General features: G+C 40.0%; 2 protein-coding genes across 3 annotated transcripts in view; one reads left to right on the top strand and one right to left on the bottom strand.

Moving 5' to 3' along the window:
- si:ch211-196i2.1 (collagen alpha-1(I) chain) overlaps positions 1–19,324 on the bottom strand; it is a 105,546-nt gene that overhangs the window by 65,201 nt on the left and 21,021 nt on the right. Inside the window, exons 2-6 of one of the 2 annotated variants that reach the window (XM_056403960.1) lie at positions 12,518–12,665; positions 12,066–12,224; positions 5,324–5,516; positions 1,418–1,549; positions 968–1,048 (exon numbers count right to left, since the gene is read on the bottom strand). In XM_056403960.1, coding sequence (XP_056259935.1) covers positions 968–1,048; positions 1,418–1,549; positions 5,324–5,516; positions 12,066–12,224; positions 12,518–12,665 — 713 coding nt within the window. The remainder of the gene's footprint in view (positions 1–967; positions 1,049–1,417; positions 1,550–5,323; positions 5,517–12,065; positions 12,225–12,517; positions 12,666–19,324) is intronic. The other variant, XM_056403961.1, reaches the window with a different exon arrangement.
- LOC130186699 (calponin homology domain-containing protein DDB_G0272472-like) lies at positions 6,961–8,634 on the top strand. The gene is made up of 2 exons (XM_056403965.1): positions 6,961–7,867; positions 7,986–8,634. Exons 1-2 carry the CDS (start codon positions 7,010–7,012, stop codon positions 8,286–8,288), a joined length of 1,161 nt encoding a protein of 386 aa, XP_056259940.1. The 5' UTR covers positions 6,961–7,009; the 3' UTR covers positions 8,289–8,634.

The raw sequence follows: 19,324 nt of genomic DNA, 5'->3' as shown, positions 1-19,324 counted from the left end.
TAATCCTGTAATTGTTGCAGCTCTATGCTGATTATCACAGAAAAATACTTAGACCACCTTTTTAACCAATTTTTACCCTGATTTCTTGTCTCACATGCCTCCAAAAGTTAAAGGAAGCAACTATGGAAATAAAAAAAAGACACTGATGATCACCATAGATTACAGGTTTTCTGACACAGAGATTACACAGTGGTCCTGTTTCTATTTAAGGAACATGAAAAGAAAAGATAAGCAGATATACAGTGAACCAAAAAGTAAGTTGTTAGTTTTTTTTTTTATTGTTTCCTTATTTTTCCTCTATTTTTTAATTTATTCAAAACAAAAACACCAACATATTTCCAGATGTTTTTGGTAAAAATCAAAAGACCCCTACCTATAATTAATCAAAGCAGGTTTTCAGCTTCACTACGCACATGAACCCTTCGGCAAGCCACAACAAAGACCAGTGAGCAGACACAGACTGATGGGCCACAAAGCAGACAGGTCAGGTACACAGGCGTCTCACAGGACTCACACACACACACACACACACACACACACACACACACACACACATATATATGTATACACTCAAAAGCACAAGGATAAGAGGCGGGGCTGCTGGTTGGGGCCTCTGACGCCTGAGGCTCAGCACCACAGCGCTAATTAATGACAGACACTGGACTGGTGGTTTTACAGACGGAGACTGATGAAAAAACACAAAAACGGTGTAACCAGACCAGTGGTTGGTATACATGACTGTAGCTGCCTGCCTGTCCACACCTGGATATCATCACCATGACGACTGGTCAGATGCCCATACTCTTGAACTAGAGCTTTGGGACACAGCTGTGAAACCATGCAACTGCCTGTTTTTTTTTTGTTTTTTGTTTTGTTTTTAACACCTTAATGAGCTGGGGATTTTCAACACAGCTTTTAAGAGCACTGCAATGTTTCTCAGCATTGGGGACCAAAATATTCGACTCACAGTTCTGCCACGGCTCAAAAATGACTCATCCTCGGGATCCCCCAGCAGGTCCTCCAGGTCATTTGAGGACAGCAGAATATTCTGCGAGGAAACAGAGGCGAAAATTTCTAAATTTAAAAAACCACAAACAAAGACAGCTCAGAGCTAAACCGTTGAGCAACCAAACACCCAGAGTTGTTAAAGTCATCAGACTGGATCAAAACCACATAAGACAGTGCAGTTTTGAATCCTCTGATGATCTTTTATCATGGTTCATAGTATATAACACATTCTGCTGTCAAGGTATTAACTGCAGGAGTCTGAGTGTCTGGGTCGTGCGCTTCAAAAGACTTTGCTTTGCCGTGCTGTTTACATAAGTCAAAGGAACCATACTACAAGTTAATTTCACTTGTGGAGATGATGTGAAATTTCCTGATCCCGTGTTTTTCTTTTCCATTCATCTGCGCTCACCTCCAGTCTGTCGGTGCGTGGGGAGCGAGGAGGTTTGGGGGCCGTCTCACTGCAGCGGGGTGGGTGGTGGCTGCAGTGTTGCTGGGCGGCTTCTGGGTCGTCCATCAGGAAGGTCAGCTGTCTGAGATGACCCTGCAAAGACAGAGAGATGAGATTCAGGGTGAGCAGTCAACACACTGTCAAGTCCACCACCTTCATGGGAAAAAGAAATGTAAATATCTCTTTATATACAGTTGGAGACTACAGGTAACTACACCTGTGAGTCTGTGCAGATACTGAGGTGAATTTGCATTTGTATACACTACATCAACAGATCTTTTACAAGATTGAAGTAAGCATGATTTTGGTGATTTCAAGGCTGAAAGAAATCTAGACATTTACCTCCCATTGCAATAAAAGACTGTTCTCTACCTGGAGGAGGCGATTCAATTTTTTTAATATCTATGCCAATGCAGTACATGTTGAAATGTTTGTCATGTGCACCTGCACCTGATTAAACTGCTGAAGTGAATTGGGTGCTGTATTTCTTTGGATTCAGTCGTTCAAACGTGGCCCATTAAACTGTCTGTATCCTGTCCTACTCTGGGAGCACCAACCTCCATCAGTGGATGGGCTGAGGCGCAAGAGACCAGGTGTTACCAGGTGTTTTAGACGTCTTGGTTACGTTTAGATAAAGCTGCCATTACTGCTGTGGTACCTCACTTGTAAACCTGTGCATATTGCTATAATAAATGTAAAGGATTTCACTTTTTAAGCGCTTTTGTCAATAAATCTCTCCAGATGATCTTGTGGAACCAACTTCATGATGCGTAATCATGAAATGACATTGAAATTGAATGTTAAGAATCTACAAATAATCCTCCTTTTGAAAAGTTAGCAAACTGCTGGACGTATTTTCTGGGCTGTGCTGTTATCAGCTGCTCCAATAAACTTTACAACAAAGGGAAAGTAAAAGCCACAAATCTCTGCTATATTAAAATCAATTTTAATTTCATGGATCTCCATTAAATCCTCACATTTCAATGATACTCTGAGAGATGTGATGTCAAAAGACTAACCAGGAATTGCTACAGATCGGGCAAACTGCCTACACAGGGCCTTTGGTGAGCCATCACCCCACATATCTTTTTCCAACCTGGTGCCGTGGTTCCTTACCGAAAATCGCTTTTACAGAATTGTTTCTTTTTTTTTTATGAAATGATGCAGGTCTTTTGATTACAAAAGACAGGAAATGCAATTGCAAGAAATCATGCAATTTGATGATTGAAACCATAAATTAGCAAGTAATCCAAAAAGGACAATTGAATCCTCTCGAGATGTCAAAGTGGAATCAGACAGTGGTTCAGATTTGTCTGAACAGGTTAATTCTATCTGATAAACTATATCCTGCAGTCGATATGTTCATCATCTGTTTATATACTATACAGATTTTCACTCATGCGCACATACTGTACATACAGAGAATGACAGGACAAGTTTCAACACTCACACTCGTCTGTGTGAGTGTATGTCTGCTTGCATGTGTGCATGTGCAGTTTGACAATAATTGCTTTGTTTAAAGACAGATAAACATCCCTTTAAGAGTGAAACCACACAGATTTAAAATGAATTATATCTATAATATTATGATGTAAATTTCCCCTTCTTTTGCCAAATTCAAACATGCTGGTACATATCACACAGCTAATATGCACTAATTAGACCCATTAGGAAAAACTGAACTGACACATTTTAACAAGCTGTTTGATCTCACATCCTTAAATCAAATCCAAAGACAGGTGGAGAGCGGGGGATGTATGTAACAAGTTTCAAGGAACTACATCTGAAAAGTGTTTTTATTTGATGCAGATCCTTGGGCACCTCTGTCAGGAAATGCTGTTGCCTAAAAATACACTGTGAATAAATAACATGTGTCTGCTGAACGGACATCTGCTGAACACTTTCATGTGGGAAAAGTTTTCTACTAATTTTACTGGTGACTGATCTTGAGTTATTAAATCAGTTCAATTACGTGTATATACTGCATTTCATTGCATGTTAACAAGATTCAGCATTTAACCAAGCACTGAACAACTTGTTTACTGCAGAGAGACTGCATCAAGTAAACAATCCGTAATTACATCCCTGGCAACTATTAAGAAATTAAATAAAGAGAAAGACATTCTTATGACGTTTAACACCTAATAAGGAACTTCGTGTGGATCACTTAATGAGCATCAAAGGCTTTAAACAAGGTGAAATTGATGGGAAAGGTGAGAAAGAGTTAGAGCATGTTGATAAGACTGATAAGACTCAAACCCACATTACTGAAAACGCAACAGTATGATTCTGAGGCCTTCAAAACAGATGAAACCAATATAAAACCTGCTTAATGTCTATAATATATTTTCATCTTAAATCGTAAGAATTAAGCAATATGTGTCTCTCCGTCAGTCACTCAGCAGTGGAGTGGATGACAGTAAGAGTTATAGATAAAAGCAGAGCACAGTAATGAATGGTTTAAACCTGCCTGAGACAAAAGAAAGTCCAGAGAAAGGACTGTCACCACCTTTGAGTGTGGAAGTGCTCCGTCCTTGGAGCTCAGTAAAAAGCTGTCATCAGGGGAAACAAGTCAATGGAGAATCCAGTCTATCTGGTGCTAAGAACAAATCCAGATGCTGTCTCCTCACCCCCATTGTGTTACAGTCACACTGTCTGCTCTGATCCTCAGGCTACACGACTGCTTGTTGTAACTGAGGCACAAAGCCCATCATGCAAAGCCAGGCGCATTGTGGGTTGCAAAATCAGCCTTTGATGGAAGAATACAATACAGACAATACAGACTTTTCAATTTAATCTGCATTTAACTTTAAAAATTAATGAAGATTTGCTGTCCTCTGTGTCAGAATACACAACTCAGTTAAGTTTCTAGTGTCTACCAATAGATTTTCATAGCACACTGACATGAATGAAAACCCACACGGTTGGTGAAATGGAAGCCTGGAATGGACTTAAAAAAATACATGGAACTCTATGCATTTGAAAATTGTCAGCAAACATGTACATGATCTGTACTTCATAGGGAGTTTACGTGTTCTCCTTTTGGGTTTCCTCTCACAGCCCAAACACATGCAGGTTTGGTTATCAGTAAAGTGAAATGAGTTGTCGTCATACTGAGTGGAGAACAGGGAGGGGGGTTGAGGATACTGAACTCATCATCTGTCCAAACACTCATCAGTGTTTCCTCTGTAATTTTACGTAACACTGATGCTTGGGGGGTAATTAAAGTTGTGCATAGAGCAGGTTATGGGGATTTCTAGGCATACTTAATAAAAACAAACACATGGTTTCTAAGCATTACAGCCCACGTGTCTTTGTGTCTGTGATGAAAAGGGAGTGGGGTAGGACAGGGCCACGGGGCTAGAATATCTACTTGTGTGTTCTTTTCTGTGTGTGTGTGTGTGTGTATAAGGATGAGAAGACATGCTGTCTTTTTGGACAAAATTGAAATGAACTGGACTTTACACATGTGGCTTATTACCCTGACACTGTTGTTTTAAATAGCACCAGGCTGTTGCATAACCATCCGGTCATAAAATATGTATTTTACACACACATGCTATACAGAATAACATATGAAAATTAGATCATTTAAAATCCCACTAGGGCTATTCAGACACCCTGAAGTTCATTGTTCAGTCAGCTGAGGGTTTGACCTTGGTAGAATAAAACTTAATGAATTCAGCTTCTTGTAAATATTTAGGAAGAAATGTGCTGACTAGCAGAAAAGGTGATAGGGTGTGTGCTTGATGACTGTAGGCGGAGTTGCTTTGTGTAACTTTGTGTTTCATTTAATGATCCCTGGAAAAAAGAAAAGGAAAGTTGCAGAGTTGAACATGAAGATAAAACTGGGTGGAAACCACTTACTTCAAATGGAGTCTCAAAGCCCTCAATGATGCCTCCAGCCATTAGCAGCCCATCTGTGCTGATCCCCATGCCGTGGTACACCCAGTCCACACTTTCCAGCAGAGAGCAGTCCACATATATCGCCAGCCGCTTGGCAGACACACTGACGGCCACATAGTGCCACTTTCCATCAGACAGACCGCTGACTGGGAACCTGACAGAAAGACACATGGGACATTATGTAATCATGTCTTTGGTTTCGTTCGTCTTGAGATCAATGTCTGCAACAATTAATATATGAGATAAATTCAAATCATGCTTGGGCCCTCTTGACTATTGGAAGAGAATTGGAGGCAGAACAAAAATACTAAATACTGTCAAACATACACCTGACATATTATCAGCTTATAAAGTTGCTAACATGTTAGCCTTCTTACACATAGACCAGACACAGAGCAAAATTATGATCATTCATTGGAGTTGTATTTGTGTCCAATATTCACCTTCTATTTAGTTTTATTTTGTCTTCACCATCTCTTGAAAAAAATATCTGGCTCTTTAGCTGCTAAATGTTCCACTTTCTTTACCAGCTAGTTTCTAACTTGGTGCTGAGTGGAAAGTGGGTTTACCTCAGCTTAAGCTGCTGCTGAAAATTTGTTTCATTAGAAAGCTGTACACAGAAGTATAGAATAAAGAAAAACAATGAGCTAAATGAAGCTAGAAAGTGGGTGATAAGTGATAAAGGCCCCAGTCAATTTTTGAGCAAATGCACTAGTTGAAAACTGTTGTGGATCCTAGACAGAAGCTATGTCCTATGAAAGAGTGGAATTAAAAAAAGATAAGATGGGAAATATCACTTCTAACTTCTTCTCTGAGTAATCATTATATAAGTAAATATAGCTGAAATCACAGCACAGTCTGTCTTTAACTAATGTGTTTGGTGACTTTGTCAGATGGTTATAAAATCACAATTTTAGCGGCAGCTTGGAAATAGCTTGAACATTAACATGTAGTTTTAATGGGCCACGTTTCAGTCTCTGTTCCATACTTGTTCCGTTGTTTGACAACAGAAACAGAAAAAGAAGTAAATGACAACTGCTTTATTTGAAATTCAGTCGTATTATAATACTGTATATGTGAGCACAGAGCGTAAGAGAGACTAGGACACAATGACGTCAGTTGTTTAGTACAGGTTCCGCAACAGTTTTCAACTACATCCTCAATTTCTCACACTGACCAGATGCGGTCCAGCCATATACTGTTGACCTAATTTTGTTTAAATGTAACTTAACCCTGAACCCTTTAAACCTCAATCCCACTGTCAAAACCTTTAGAAACTAAAATCTCTGTCAGAGGCCTAAACCCTAAGAATGATGAAACAAAGCCTTGATATTTGACTTTGAGATGTTGGGCGAGTGTTTTTGTGCTTTTTGTATTTTTAATGTATCCACTAGAAATCATACAGTGTGTGGTATAATAAGGTTTAAGTCCAGTTCATGTGACCAAGTCAACACTCTAGGTTGCCATGACGTCCTGTGATGACGTCATACGGAATGTTGTGATGTAAGAAGGCCAAGAGAACTCCAGAACAGTTAGTCATAAAATCTCTCAGTGAACACACAAGAACCTCCAGTACAACACATCATCCACACGAGAAAGTACAGTACTACAACTCCAGCACCAATTCAATATTTGTGTACAAACGAAATGGAGAGGAGCAACACTTCAAGAGACAAGAAAAGATTTTCAAAGAAGCCTGAGGATGCTGCTCAACAAGAGGCACATCCTCCCAGTAAAACGCTGCAGGCCCTGCGACGAGCCCTTCTCAACGCCCAGAGGCAAAATAAAGAACTGGCTGCCGAAAATGCAGCTCTGAAAGAGCAGGTAGCCAGCAAAGACATCAGCTGGGAGGCAGAGAAAAAGATGCTCCTGGAGAAGACTGTAGAGTCTGAAAGAGCTGCAAGGACAAAGTTGGACGCAGAGCGCAGGAATATGGACAGACGGATGAGAGAGAAGGAGAAGGAAGTCCACTCCTTGAGGGAACACCTGCGTTTCCAACAAACCCAGACAGAGATGGCCAAGAAACAGTGGATGGCAGAGGTCGCCAGTATCAAGGAGATGGAGCTCTCCTTTGACCAAAGCATCGTCCAGTTCACTGCAGCGTGGGAGAGCCGGCTGACTGCCAGGGAGGAGAAGGCAGTCGCCGAGCTCAAAGCGCTGCAGGAGAGCTGCGACAAGAGGGTGAAAGACATTACCCTGCAACAAGAACAGCACATCAGCAGTGCCAGGGCTGACAACCTGGTACTGATATACAGAAATCTAGAGCACCTGGACAAGATCAAAACCCTTGAGGCCAAGATCAAGCAGAAGGAGATCGAGTGGCAGGAAGACGTCAGGACCCTAGAGGAGAATCTCAGGCGAGAGCAGGAAGTAAAGGAGGATGAGCTGCAGCAGCAGAACAAAGCAGAGGACAGGTGGCTGGCCAAGCAAGAGGACTGGATCAAGAAGGTCAGCTGTATAGAGGAGGAGATCCAGCGCCTCATCCTGCAGAACATTGAGCTTCAGGTACGTCACATCAGCCATCACTTTGATTTGAATTCTAACTTGTTGGATTGTAAATTTCTTCCAGATTGAACCTTTGAAAGAGAAAATACTGCAACATGTGCTGTGTCTGTCTTTTCAGGAGCTCGCCTTAAAGTCCGATAGAGACAAGGCAAAGATTAGAAAGGAGGAAGAAAAGAGGCTGAAGAAGGAGATGAAGGAGAAGAAAGAACAGGAGAAGAAGGAGAAAATGGAAAGAGAGGAGAATGAGAGGACGGAGATAAAAGAGAAGGAAGAGCAGGAGAAGAAGGAGAAGAAGAAGCTGAAGGAGAAGAAAGAGCAGGAAAATAAGGAGAAGAAGGAAAGAGAGAAGAAGGAGAAGAAGGAGATGAAGGAAAAGAAAAAGCAGGAGAAGGAGAGAGAGAAGAAGGAGAAAAAACAGTAGGAGAAGAGAGAGGTAACATCCCTTTCCCTTTAACCCCCCAACACCAACCCTTTCCCTCTCCCTCTCCCTCACCCAACTCCCAACCCTCCTTTACCCCGTTACCCCTCCTTATCCCCTCTCCCATCCTTCCTCTCTCGCTCAACCCCCCACCCCCTATGCCGGTCGAGGCAGATTGCTGCCCACCCTGAGTCCGGTTCTGCTCGAGGTTTCTGCCTCTTAAAATGAAGTTTCGCCTGGTGCTTGCTCTGGGTGGGAATTGTTGCCCCCCCCTCCTTATCCCCTTTACCTCTCTATCCTCTTAACCCCCTTCACCCCTCCTTATCCCCTCTCCCATCCCTAACCTCCCTCAACCCTCATCCACCCCCCACCACCACCACCACCTACACCTTTTCCCTTTCCTCCCACCTTCTTACCCTAAACCCCCCAAACATGTAACCACCCACCCCTCTACAACATAAAAATAATTCAATACAAAAACTAATTCTATGACATCCACCTGTTTCTGTCCGACAGCAGAGCTTTGAGATATTTACCTTATTTAAATTTCTATAAACTGAATTTGATCCTTCATTTTCACCTTGGCACGATATGAAGTGATTGTAGTTTGTAGGGCTGCAGCGATAGTCGCCATGATCGACGACGTCGACTATGAAAATGCGTTGACGTCAATATTTAACGCTGATGAATTGTTTCCCATATATTGATTTATTTGTGGCGGTGAGTGACTATTAACCATAGCCATATATTTATTTTCTAAATCATCTATGGTCACACTTCTTCTCTGCTGCGGTGGGGCTGCAGATACGGTACATGAGTACATCACAGTTTAAATCCCTTCACTATAACTCTTGTTTAACCAGTGGTATTTTGTGATTATTATTTTTTATGGTGCACCGTGAGCTCAGTCACAAACATGTGAAGGATTACTTCATGTCAGTGTTGTCTGTTCGTTAGTAGCCAGAGCTTTTTAATATCTTTGGTCCTTGCAGCTGGTAAATACTCTCATAAAGTCAGAAAGTCGTCTGCTGCTACCTGAGAATTCACACTGAATAAGTGTTTGACAAAATGCCTAACCCAGAATCTGGGCTTATTGATCATGCCAGAGTGTCACATAGATTTTCTGGAGGAAAATTAATCGTATAGATTAATCGACAAATAATAAAATAGTCAATAAATTACTCTTTAGAAAAATCGTCATTAGCGGCAGCCCTAAGAGTCTGTAGGTTTTACTGCAGCTGACACCTTTCATATAGCAGAGAAATAACACCCTCCAGTCATTAACATTCAGCCTGATAAGACTTCCCACTTTTATTCCACTTGATGGTTTGTTGCACAATCCTCAAGTTTTGTTATTTTAACAACAGAAAGACACATTTACACAGAGTAATACACAGATATTTTTTTACGGTACAGATTATCAGGGTTTGTGTGATGAACTGTACAGAATTTCAAGTCAGTCAGATTCATGGAACCATTTAAATTCATCCTGCTGTTGGTTGTACGCGTGCACTTGGTAACTGTTTCTCTGCAATCACACAGTGTGTCAGTGCACGGTGGTTATGGCTTTTCATGTAGAATCAGCCAAACCCACAAGAATATTTTACCGGTATAATATGTGTCATTATCACCCTACAAATGAAAGGTTCCATATTTTACACTTTGCTTTTTGACATGGTGCATTATGCTGGAAGTGTTCATTAGAATATGGTCAAATGTGGCCATTAAGGGATGAAACAGAAACAATACTCAGATATGCTGTGACAATCAAACAATGATTGAATGGCGTTATAAGGGGAACATGTGCCAAAGTGTGTCAAGAAAACATCCCCCAGACCATTACACCACCAGCCTGGACTGCAAATGGCAGGTTGGGACCTGGGATTCACTAACCTCTGGGGGTGGGGTCAGAAATCCACATTCATCGGCTCATACAACATTTTTCCAATCTTCAGCTGTCCAGTGTCCACTGCAGCCTCAGATTTCTGTTCTTGGTGACAGGAGTGATCTCTGATGTGGTCTGGATGATATAGCACTTGTTTTTTTTCAATGCATGTTTTTTTTGTTTCTCTTGTCAGACAACAAGTATGAAACAGAGACTGGAACGTGGGCCATTAAAACTACATGTTAACGTTCAAGCCATTTACAAGCTGCTGCAAAGATCATGATGTTATAACCAGGACGGCATCTGACAAAATTACCAAACACATAAGTTAAAGACTGAGTCTGTGCCGTGATTTCAGCTATATTTACTTAGAAAATGATTACTCAGAGAAAAAGTTAGAGGCAACAGAACATCTCTCTTATTTTGACTCTCACACAGAGCACAGCCTCTGCCTGGGATCCACAACAGGTTTCAATTAGTGTATTTCCTTAAAAAGTGACTGGGGACTATATTTACCTAAACTTTAACCGTTTGAAATGTTGTTTTGAGTCGCTATAGTTACTGCATTATGTGTTAATACAAACTCAACACTTCCTGTAACTGTTACTATAGGAGGAGGAGGAGGTTTTTAATTAATTAAGAGTCTTTTAATTAATTAAAAGCCTTGTCGCATTTCAATGGACAGAAGTCATTTATTTCTTAACAGGGCTTTTATTGCAGTGCTGCATTAGCGTATTGTCTCATTTCTGGTTGCTGGTGTTTCTGTTTACATGCTATTTAGATCTGCTAGTTCCTTTAGCTTAGCAGTTACCTTGACTTTTCTCTCTCCTTCCCTCTCTCCTACTCTTATTATTATTCCTCTGCCTCCTTCAGTAATAATGATACATGAAATGAAAGTAGTTTATTTGCAGTAATGGAGGTGAGGCTCAGTGAATATGAAACGCTACTCAGCTTCCCTGCAGCTCCAGAGCAGAAACCAGGGAGGCTCAGTAGACTGCCGGTGACAAGAGGTGTAGCTCTAATCCCCTGGTTGACACTCGGTCCACGGTCTAGCCATGTACCAGGCATTTACCCAGTCTTGTTTTTTATTTATTAGATTTGGCACAGCTCCCTAAGCTGCCACGTAATTCTCTATATAACTTTTATCAAATATGCAGGAAGTCTCTCCAGACCTGTAGGTGGACATGTAAATTAATTGAAGTTGAATATGTAAATATTAATAAGAGAAAAGAGAAAAAGATTTAACGTCTAAGAAAACGACGACAATCCTCTACAAGTCAAGCTGAACTCTTGACCCAACCAAACCTTGTACATGGAAGCCGCCAATCAACATGCTTGATGGACAAGCAGCTTTTTAAAAAAAAAAAAAAAAAAGTTTAAATAAAAATCAACCAAGGGCCAACAATACATGATAGGTTCAGTATCAATGTGTGTATATCTGTTTGCCCAGTTCTGTCTTCTGTCTTATAGTGATGTATTGCTTCGAGCTCTGTGGTTCTTGAATAAGAGAAAGCTGCCAAGAGATGCCTAATAAATCATTCCACCAAAGAGACAGCCAAACGCAATGCTCAGTCAAACAAATACACACATACTGCAAACAAATACACTTCCACAGAACCTTCCTAGATCTTACAGACACATTTGAATATTCCTGTGCCAAGAAGCAGGAATGGGCCCGAGTCATCCTAAATTACCTGATATGGATCTATCAATCACAATCTGACATCTGGATTTTTTGGATAAAGGGTAATGCATAAAAGGTAACATAAATAAAAGGTTCTTAAAACTGCCGAAGAGGTTTTCGCAACATGCAATACATACAGAAGTGTCACTCATTTTGTATTCATTTAGGGCTGGAAAGTCAAAGTAAAAACAAAATAAAGAAGTGGGCTCACTCATAGTGTCGTTGCTGTGTTCCTATGAAGATGACAGCGTGAGCACTGATCCGTATTTGCAGCATAATGTGGCTGTCTGGGCTGAGCATGGTGAAGACACTGCGTTCTTCTCTCTGAGGACTCCGCAGCTGCACCAGTAAACTGAACTCATCTGCAAACCTAAACACAAACACAGACACACACCTTTCAGCTATTTAATTGCTACTCAAAGCATAAAGAATGCCAAATTGGCCTTGTTAAATAAGTTGTACCTGTGGGCAGAACTGTACAGTAAGCACCAACATGTTGCTAATTAAGATGTCACGCACTGAAAATGTACAGCAGACTGACTGGAGGATACTTTTTAAAAAACAACTGGTGAGCAAAAACAAGGGGAACCATCATCTTTAACCTTTAAATACAATAGTACTAGTACTAAGCACTAGTAATGAAGAGTTGAGAAGAAACTGTACCCATCAGTGAAGAGCTGTCGTAGGGGAAGAGCCAATGTGGAGTACTGTCCCACCTGCAGAACTGGACACTTGCTGTCATCCACAGTTATGGAGGCGTTGCTGCTGATTGACACCTGAAGAGAAAGCTCCTGCAGAACGTTCACCTCATCTGTAGAGAGACAGTTAAAGAGAAATATGCATCAATAAACACACTAAGCCCCATACTCCAATCTACTTCATGTTGCAATAAAGTAAGTGAGTTAGTTGTGGGCTACAACTTGAGAACTGTTGTTTTAAACACTAATTGTTCAAATGTCGACAAACTGACACAAATACAAGTATGCTGAATTAACCATTAGCTATTCCTGTATGACTTTGATACAAGACTTGAGAATGTAATGATTCTAAGTCAAGTTTTGTGGATAGTTAATGATATCAATGAAGAATAAGTCACAGTGAATCCAAAAATTGTGTACCATTATCTGTTTTTTCAGTTATGACCACAAGAGGGTCCAAATTTTCCTGTAAATTTTGGCTATCACAATTTTTCAGTCTCTAAATTGCCCCCAAGAGCTGTAGATCGCAGCCACTTCTGCAGCTTCAGCTGCTGACTATGTTGATGAGTAGGCCAAATCATTGGGCCAAAACTACAATAACTGAGTCCCTTTCACCTCACACAGTATCTTCCCCTCAATTCTTTCTCTCTGTACTCCCCGTTTAACTTCCCCAGAGACCTACACTACGCCCCAGTGAAAGGATCTTGCTAAAGCATACATTGATATTTTAGACAATAGTCTTTCAACTATTTGGCAACAGTTTGTGTTTTGTGATTGTTTGTGTTGTTCAACATGACATGATGTCTCCCGTACATGGACTGTGAGTCAGGCTCATATCACCCAACATCAATGGTCAACCTCACTAATGCTCTTGTGTCTGAGTGGGAGAAAATCTCTGCAGCCAGGTTCCAAAACCTTGTGGAAAACCTTAACAGAAGACTGGAGGCTCTTACAGCATTATAGCATATAGCTATTAGGAATGACATGTTCAACAATTAAGGGTCTAATGTTCAGGTGTCCACATACTTTTGGTTATGGAGTATATGTTCTGCTCTGTTTTCAAGATTAGGGGACCCAGGCGGTTGCCATCTGCAGTGACCAAACCAAATCATTCATCTGTTGGCACTTAGGAAAAACCCTAACGTTCTGCGAACAGACCACTCACGGATGGCATTACAAAAAAGCGGAAAACCACTTACAGGGCCTCTGCCTTTCAAACCTGCCGACGGCTGCTACAAATTCCATCCTATTTTAAGCTTTATTTTGTTTTTTTCCCACTTGTTTTGGTGCCCTACAGTGAAGATCATTGTTTTACCCCTCACCCACTGACTTGTTTCCCATCATTAGATGTAAGTTTTCAGAGTCCTTTATTTTTACCCCATGTAAGCAGGTAAAGAGCCATTTGTCATGTCCTGCCCACAGATGTGTGTTGTTGATTGCCCTTCCTGTGCTTGGACAACTCCTCCTGAGGATTATGAATACATCTCTTCATCATATTTGGAGAAGGTGAGTCAGAACTCACACACTTGTATTGTTGTATCTTGATCACACTCTAACCTGGAAAAGCACTGAGATCATTCCCAACTTAAATCTGATTATGTAAGAGGTGGTGCTGAGACTAGTTGTGCTAACAGAGAGGGTGCATTTGCATGACATTCAAGAAAAAAAATCCATTTAACTAAAGAACATTCATGTTACAGTGTTCTACATGATCATATAATAACAGCATCCACACAAAAATCTCTGGAACATGTTTGAGACTGCCTCAGCGTTTTTTCCTAAGATATAGGGGTACTCAAGCAGATTAAACCCTACTCCTCTCAAGCACTTTTATAAATGAATCTGTGTATGTCAGCCCTTCAGAGACTCATATTCTCTTTACACTCGCCCTGACAGCAGTGCCATACAAATCACAGGCCTACAGAGCACTGTGTGGTCACACTATGCTGCCCAAAGGAATGGCACTTGAGGGACATATCTGGTGTTGCACTAAAAATTCCAGCATACCAGCCTTCCAGGAATCTTCCAAGATATATGGACGAGAACCACTTACAGAGAAAAAAAAGGATTTGAATAATGGTTTAAACTGCATTTTTAACCTTTAGCTAACAGCTGTGAGGGACAGGAGGTCAAAGAGTTTGCTAATCAGGTATACAAGACATCAGTTTTTAGATTTTAAAAAGGAACAGAAAGGATAAAAGACAGTAAATGACATTTTTTTCATTCATCTCAAGGCACGTGGAACCCATCTGATGACCAGAACATCTGCTCAGCCCAGTTTCAGACTTTAATCTCACAATTTGCTCCTAATGTTTTCTTAGCAGATACATACATCATGAGGTCAACGAATTCTACATTGAAGGGGTGGATTTGATTTTAAAGGCAAAATATGCAAACAGATGCTAGTGTTAAAGGGGCACGCTATGAATGATACATGAATGATAACACTGTATATCTGATTTTGTTATGCAGTAGTTCAAAGAACAAATGATTTAAGCCCATCATGAAGGGATTTTGTGATTTCTAATTTTTTCCACAAGTGTAAAAGATAAATGAAATAACCTTTCAGAGTAAGAATTTACAATTTTACAATTTCTCAGTTGAAGTTAGATGGGATGAGAACATGCTCTACTAGATTTTAGATGGGGCACAGATAATAAGCAGAACAGTGACTTCCCCACAGCTGCATCAAACAGTAATGTGAGTCATCTATTATTTAAAAAGAGACGCTGATCAAAAACTATCATTTGTGCTTTTTCCTCTAATGGATAAGTAACATTGGTTTTCCATTTAAGGATCTGTTGCATGAAAGAAACATCTTTAAGATGACTGTGGACACGTCATGTTTGCTTTGTCCCGGAGGCTCTCATACGTCAATTCGTGGTGGACTGAAAGTAAATGATGGGGTGTAAGAGAGTCAACAGATGTGACTAACATTAATATTAAAAAACAGGGGAAAATGTCCATCACAGGTTCCTGGAGTCCAGGGGGCTGTCTTTTAATTGCTCGTTTTGTTCGACCAAGAGTGAAATAAAACAATAAGTCCTCTTAATGGATTGTCAAAAGAATTAGTTGAAAAAATTTTGATTGATTGTTTCAGCACTAAATGACGTGATAACACACAAGACAATTCAGAGAAATAATCAGTTTCAGTGGGGAAACAATGACCTCAAAGGTGGAAACATCCATTTTTAACTCAGAACAGTCAAACAGGCTCAAAATATTCTGGAAATGATTGTAAGTTAGCCCACAAATTGAGACCAAGACTATAATATTAAATATTACATTGATATTCTGCCACAGTTACTTGATCAATCTCCAGGCATCAGATGTCCATTCTGTATAGTTTATTAGAAAAAACTAATTTATCAGTTGTTGTTTCGACCCACAATTAGACAAGCTTTTAACAATTTACAAATTGTACTGAACCATAATAACAACATTAACATCATTCACACAATCGACAAACTCCTGTCATTCTGTGTGGGATTTTTCTGATACTGCAACATCTAAATGAGCAGTAATTTGGAGCTGGAAAATCTTCTCACACATTACTGATCTAATGCTCTCATGGTCTTTATTAGGCCCCACTTGAGCAGGAGTTTTCATGAAAGAACATTTCATGTGCCAACGATGTGCCCTCAAGGAAAACCTCGGAACATACTCATGTGCTTTTCTCCCAACACTATAATCAAAAGATCAAGCCATTAAGAGGGGGAGAGGGAGAGGGAACGGGGGGGGGGGGGCTGCCAGTCATGCCTGTTCTGTTTCCTGCAAAAGTAAAACAGATGTTTGAGGCCTGCATCAGGAGAAATGTGTGAACAGTAAGGACTTTCAGGGTTAGCTCAGTCACTGGGTTATTTTGCAGTTTGTCTTATTTACCCACAGTCAGACTAACTCACAGTTTTGTGTTTATGTGGAGTCTATAAAAAAGTTTTATTTATATCTTTCTTTATAAATATAAGTGACCAGGCTGCCTTATAATAGTTAGTGAACTAAACTAGTGTTAAATTGTTTGTTCAGATTGCTCATCAGTTGTTTTTAAGAAAAATCCCCCGAATTAATTGAACTGAACTTGAAAAAACATGCACATGTGATTTTTGATTGTGTCTAACAGAGTTTGGGCCAAAACCAAGCTCAGATCAGGTGGGCCCAGTAAAATATGCCTCCTCCAACTATGACAGTATAATACTTCACACTTGTTAGTCAAAACTTTATCCACTTCATTTTTTTGATGAAGGTTAAATGTTTTACAGAGATGCCCCGGCCTACAAATCATATTCTAGACACAAAAACAAAAATCATCATTTTTAGAGTTTTTTCAGTAAAAATTAAATGCAGAAATGATCATTCCAAGTGAAATCATAACTCATATCACATATCTCCCAAAATAATCACAATATAATTTTTTTTGCATATCATTCAGCCCTAGTTCCCAGTCATGGTACCCCCAGCAGAAGCAGTTGGTAACACCACGTGTCACAGAGCTACAAAGAATGCCCCTGAAGTTTGTTGGGTTGTCTAAAAGCACTCTTAATAACATGAGACTTCTAACCCTGTCTTCAGGTGTGGCCCTTCAGAATGACCATAGACACTGTTGCCTTCGTTTTGAGCCTATGTCTGCCTTTAGCAGTGACAAGGACGCCAGTGGAGAGGGAAGTAAACAAGTTGGGTTTGATCCCAGGACCGTGTTGCTGTAAATCAGCATCGGTAGCTACTGATTTACAGTTACAGTTTACAGTTATTGTAAAGCATCTTGTCTGTTTTGTTAGTATACCATGTTCTGATCCTTTCCATAAATCTCTTCAGTCGCCTTCTGACAAGAAGTGCTAATCTGTGTAATAAATGAAGGCCTTCATTATCATCCACCATTTAAGAATAAAAAAGTCTCTAGAGAGAAACACAGACGAATAGTAATAAAGCCTTTATTAAACCACTTCAATAGCTACTCCAACTACTATGTGCCAGAACAACTTTGATTTACTTGAGAGTTTAATACTTGAATGCTGACAATAGTTATCGAACAATAACTCAAACTCAGTTTCAGATAACAATGATTAAACAACTCTCTTTTTTTCCTGTCTTTAGATTAAACACAATGCAGAGTTAACAATGTGGGAGATCTCTTTGGCAGGACGATCATATGTAACTCATCTGTGATCCTTTTGAAAATGGTTTTGTGTACATGAGACACACATATGGTTCTCATGCATCCTGAACTATGATGTTACATAAATCACATCATTCACCATGATTTCTCCACATGTCAGAGTCAGTGACCACGTGTTGATGGTTCTGCTAAAAGCAGGACTGCTTGATTAAAAGACATCAGCAAGGTTCCATTTTGGTTTCACACGTTTACCATGAACGAAGCGCTATACTAAGGACAAGAGTTGTCTAATTTTGTTCTTCTTCAGCTGCATCAAGTCCTAACCTTTACTCACTTCCTGCCTTTAGGTCAGTGTTTTGCTGATAACTAAAGATGAGGAAGTTAATGTTTGCAGCCTCCACAGATTGAGCGACTTGCTGGAACATGCTTCTCTGTCTGACTGTGAGCAAACACACACAGGTGTGTGTTCTTTTCTACCTGTATGGATTTTGGCTATAATGTTAACACATCTGTTTTGAATCTAATGTCCAACAGGAAGTAGAGATGTAATGTTTTGTCAAATAATTGATTAGATGATCATCAGAAACTCAATGGGTGACTATTTTCATCACTGATTGAACAAAATAACAAAAACATCACAAACAGTACCAAGATCCAGTTTCACTGATATGAGGATTCACTGCTTTTCTTTGTCTTTTTTGATGTTAAACTAAATTACTTTGGGTTTTGGACTCTTGGTCAGAAAAAACAGTACTGTAATCTGCATTTTCTTTTTTTTTTTCTTTTTTTTTTTTTTTTTTACTATTTTACGATATTTTATAGAAATTAATTGACTAATCTAGAAAATAATAACAGGATCAATGATGAACATAGTCATTATTTCCAGCCCTAATAGAGAGTTAAATTAACTTATCACCTATCTCTTATCACCTAGCTCCTATAGCTCCTGCCAGGCTCCCATAACACCATTACACAGTGTAGACAACATCAAGTAAGCTGAAAAAATGCCCAGTAATCATCTCCTTTTCAGTAACACATCTAGGCATTTCTACTGCAAACCTCTGTGATCGTCCTTCTCAATCTCACGGGGAATAAAACAATGTGAAATGAATACTTTGGCTGTTTTTGATTCTTTCCCTCTGAGCAGCAAAACAAGGGAAACATTCCCACCATTTCTCAATGTCACAAAGTGAATGAAGGAACATAATTACATTGGGATGAATGATGACATTACACAACCTGATCATGTAGCCACAACACATCCAGCCAGTGTTAATGTGATGCTATCAGTGCATGAGATCTGAGGCTAAACTCTATATGGGTTCCTTTGCAGTGGGACAGCCATACAACTGGAAGTATCATTCAGTAAATCCAGATTAAAATGCTCTCATCCACATGTACTGTGGGGATGTGAACAACTGTTCAGACAGGTGTGCCATCTAAACAGCTGTACAGTGAAATCTCATATATACACATATGGCAGACTAATGCAGAAAAGGCTGATATCCACAAACCAAAAACAAACAAGTGTGTAATCTGGCTGTGGTGCTGCATATCTGTTTGTTTTGGGATAAGGTCAACTGTGGAAGGCTCTTACTCACACACTGTACAATGCATAGCTGCTGGCTACACACAGTATCCATCCAGTCATTCCTGAGTAAC

The sequence above is a fragment of the Seriola aureovittata genome, chromosome 18 (genome assembly GCF_021018895.1).
Source record: "Seriola aureovittata isolate HTS-2021-v1 ecotype China chromosome 18, ASM2101889v1, whole genome shotgun sequence".
Taxonomy (NCBI): Eukaryota; Metazoa; Chordata; class Actinopteri; order Carangiformes; family Carangidae; genus Seriola; species Seriola aureovittata.
The sequence above is the reverse complement of the archived record's forward strand: the minus strand, read 5'-3'. Positions and strand labels throughout refer to the sequence as shown.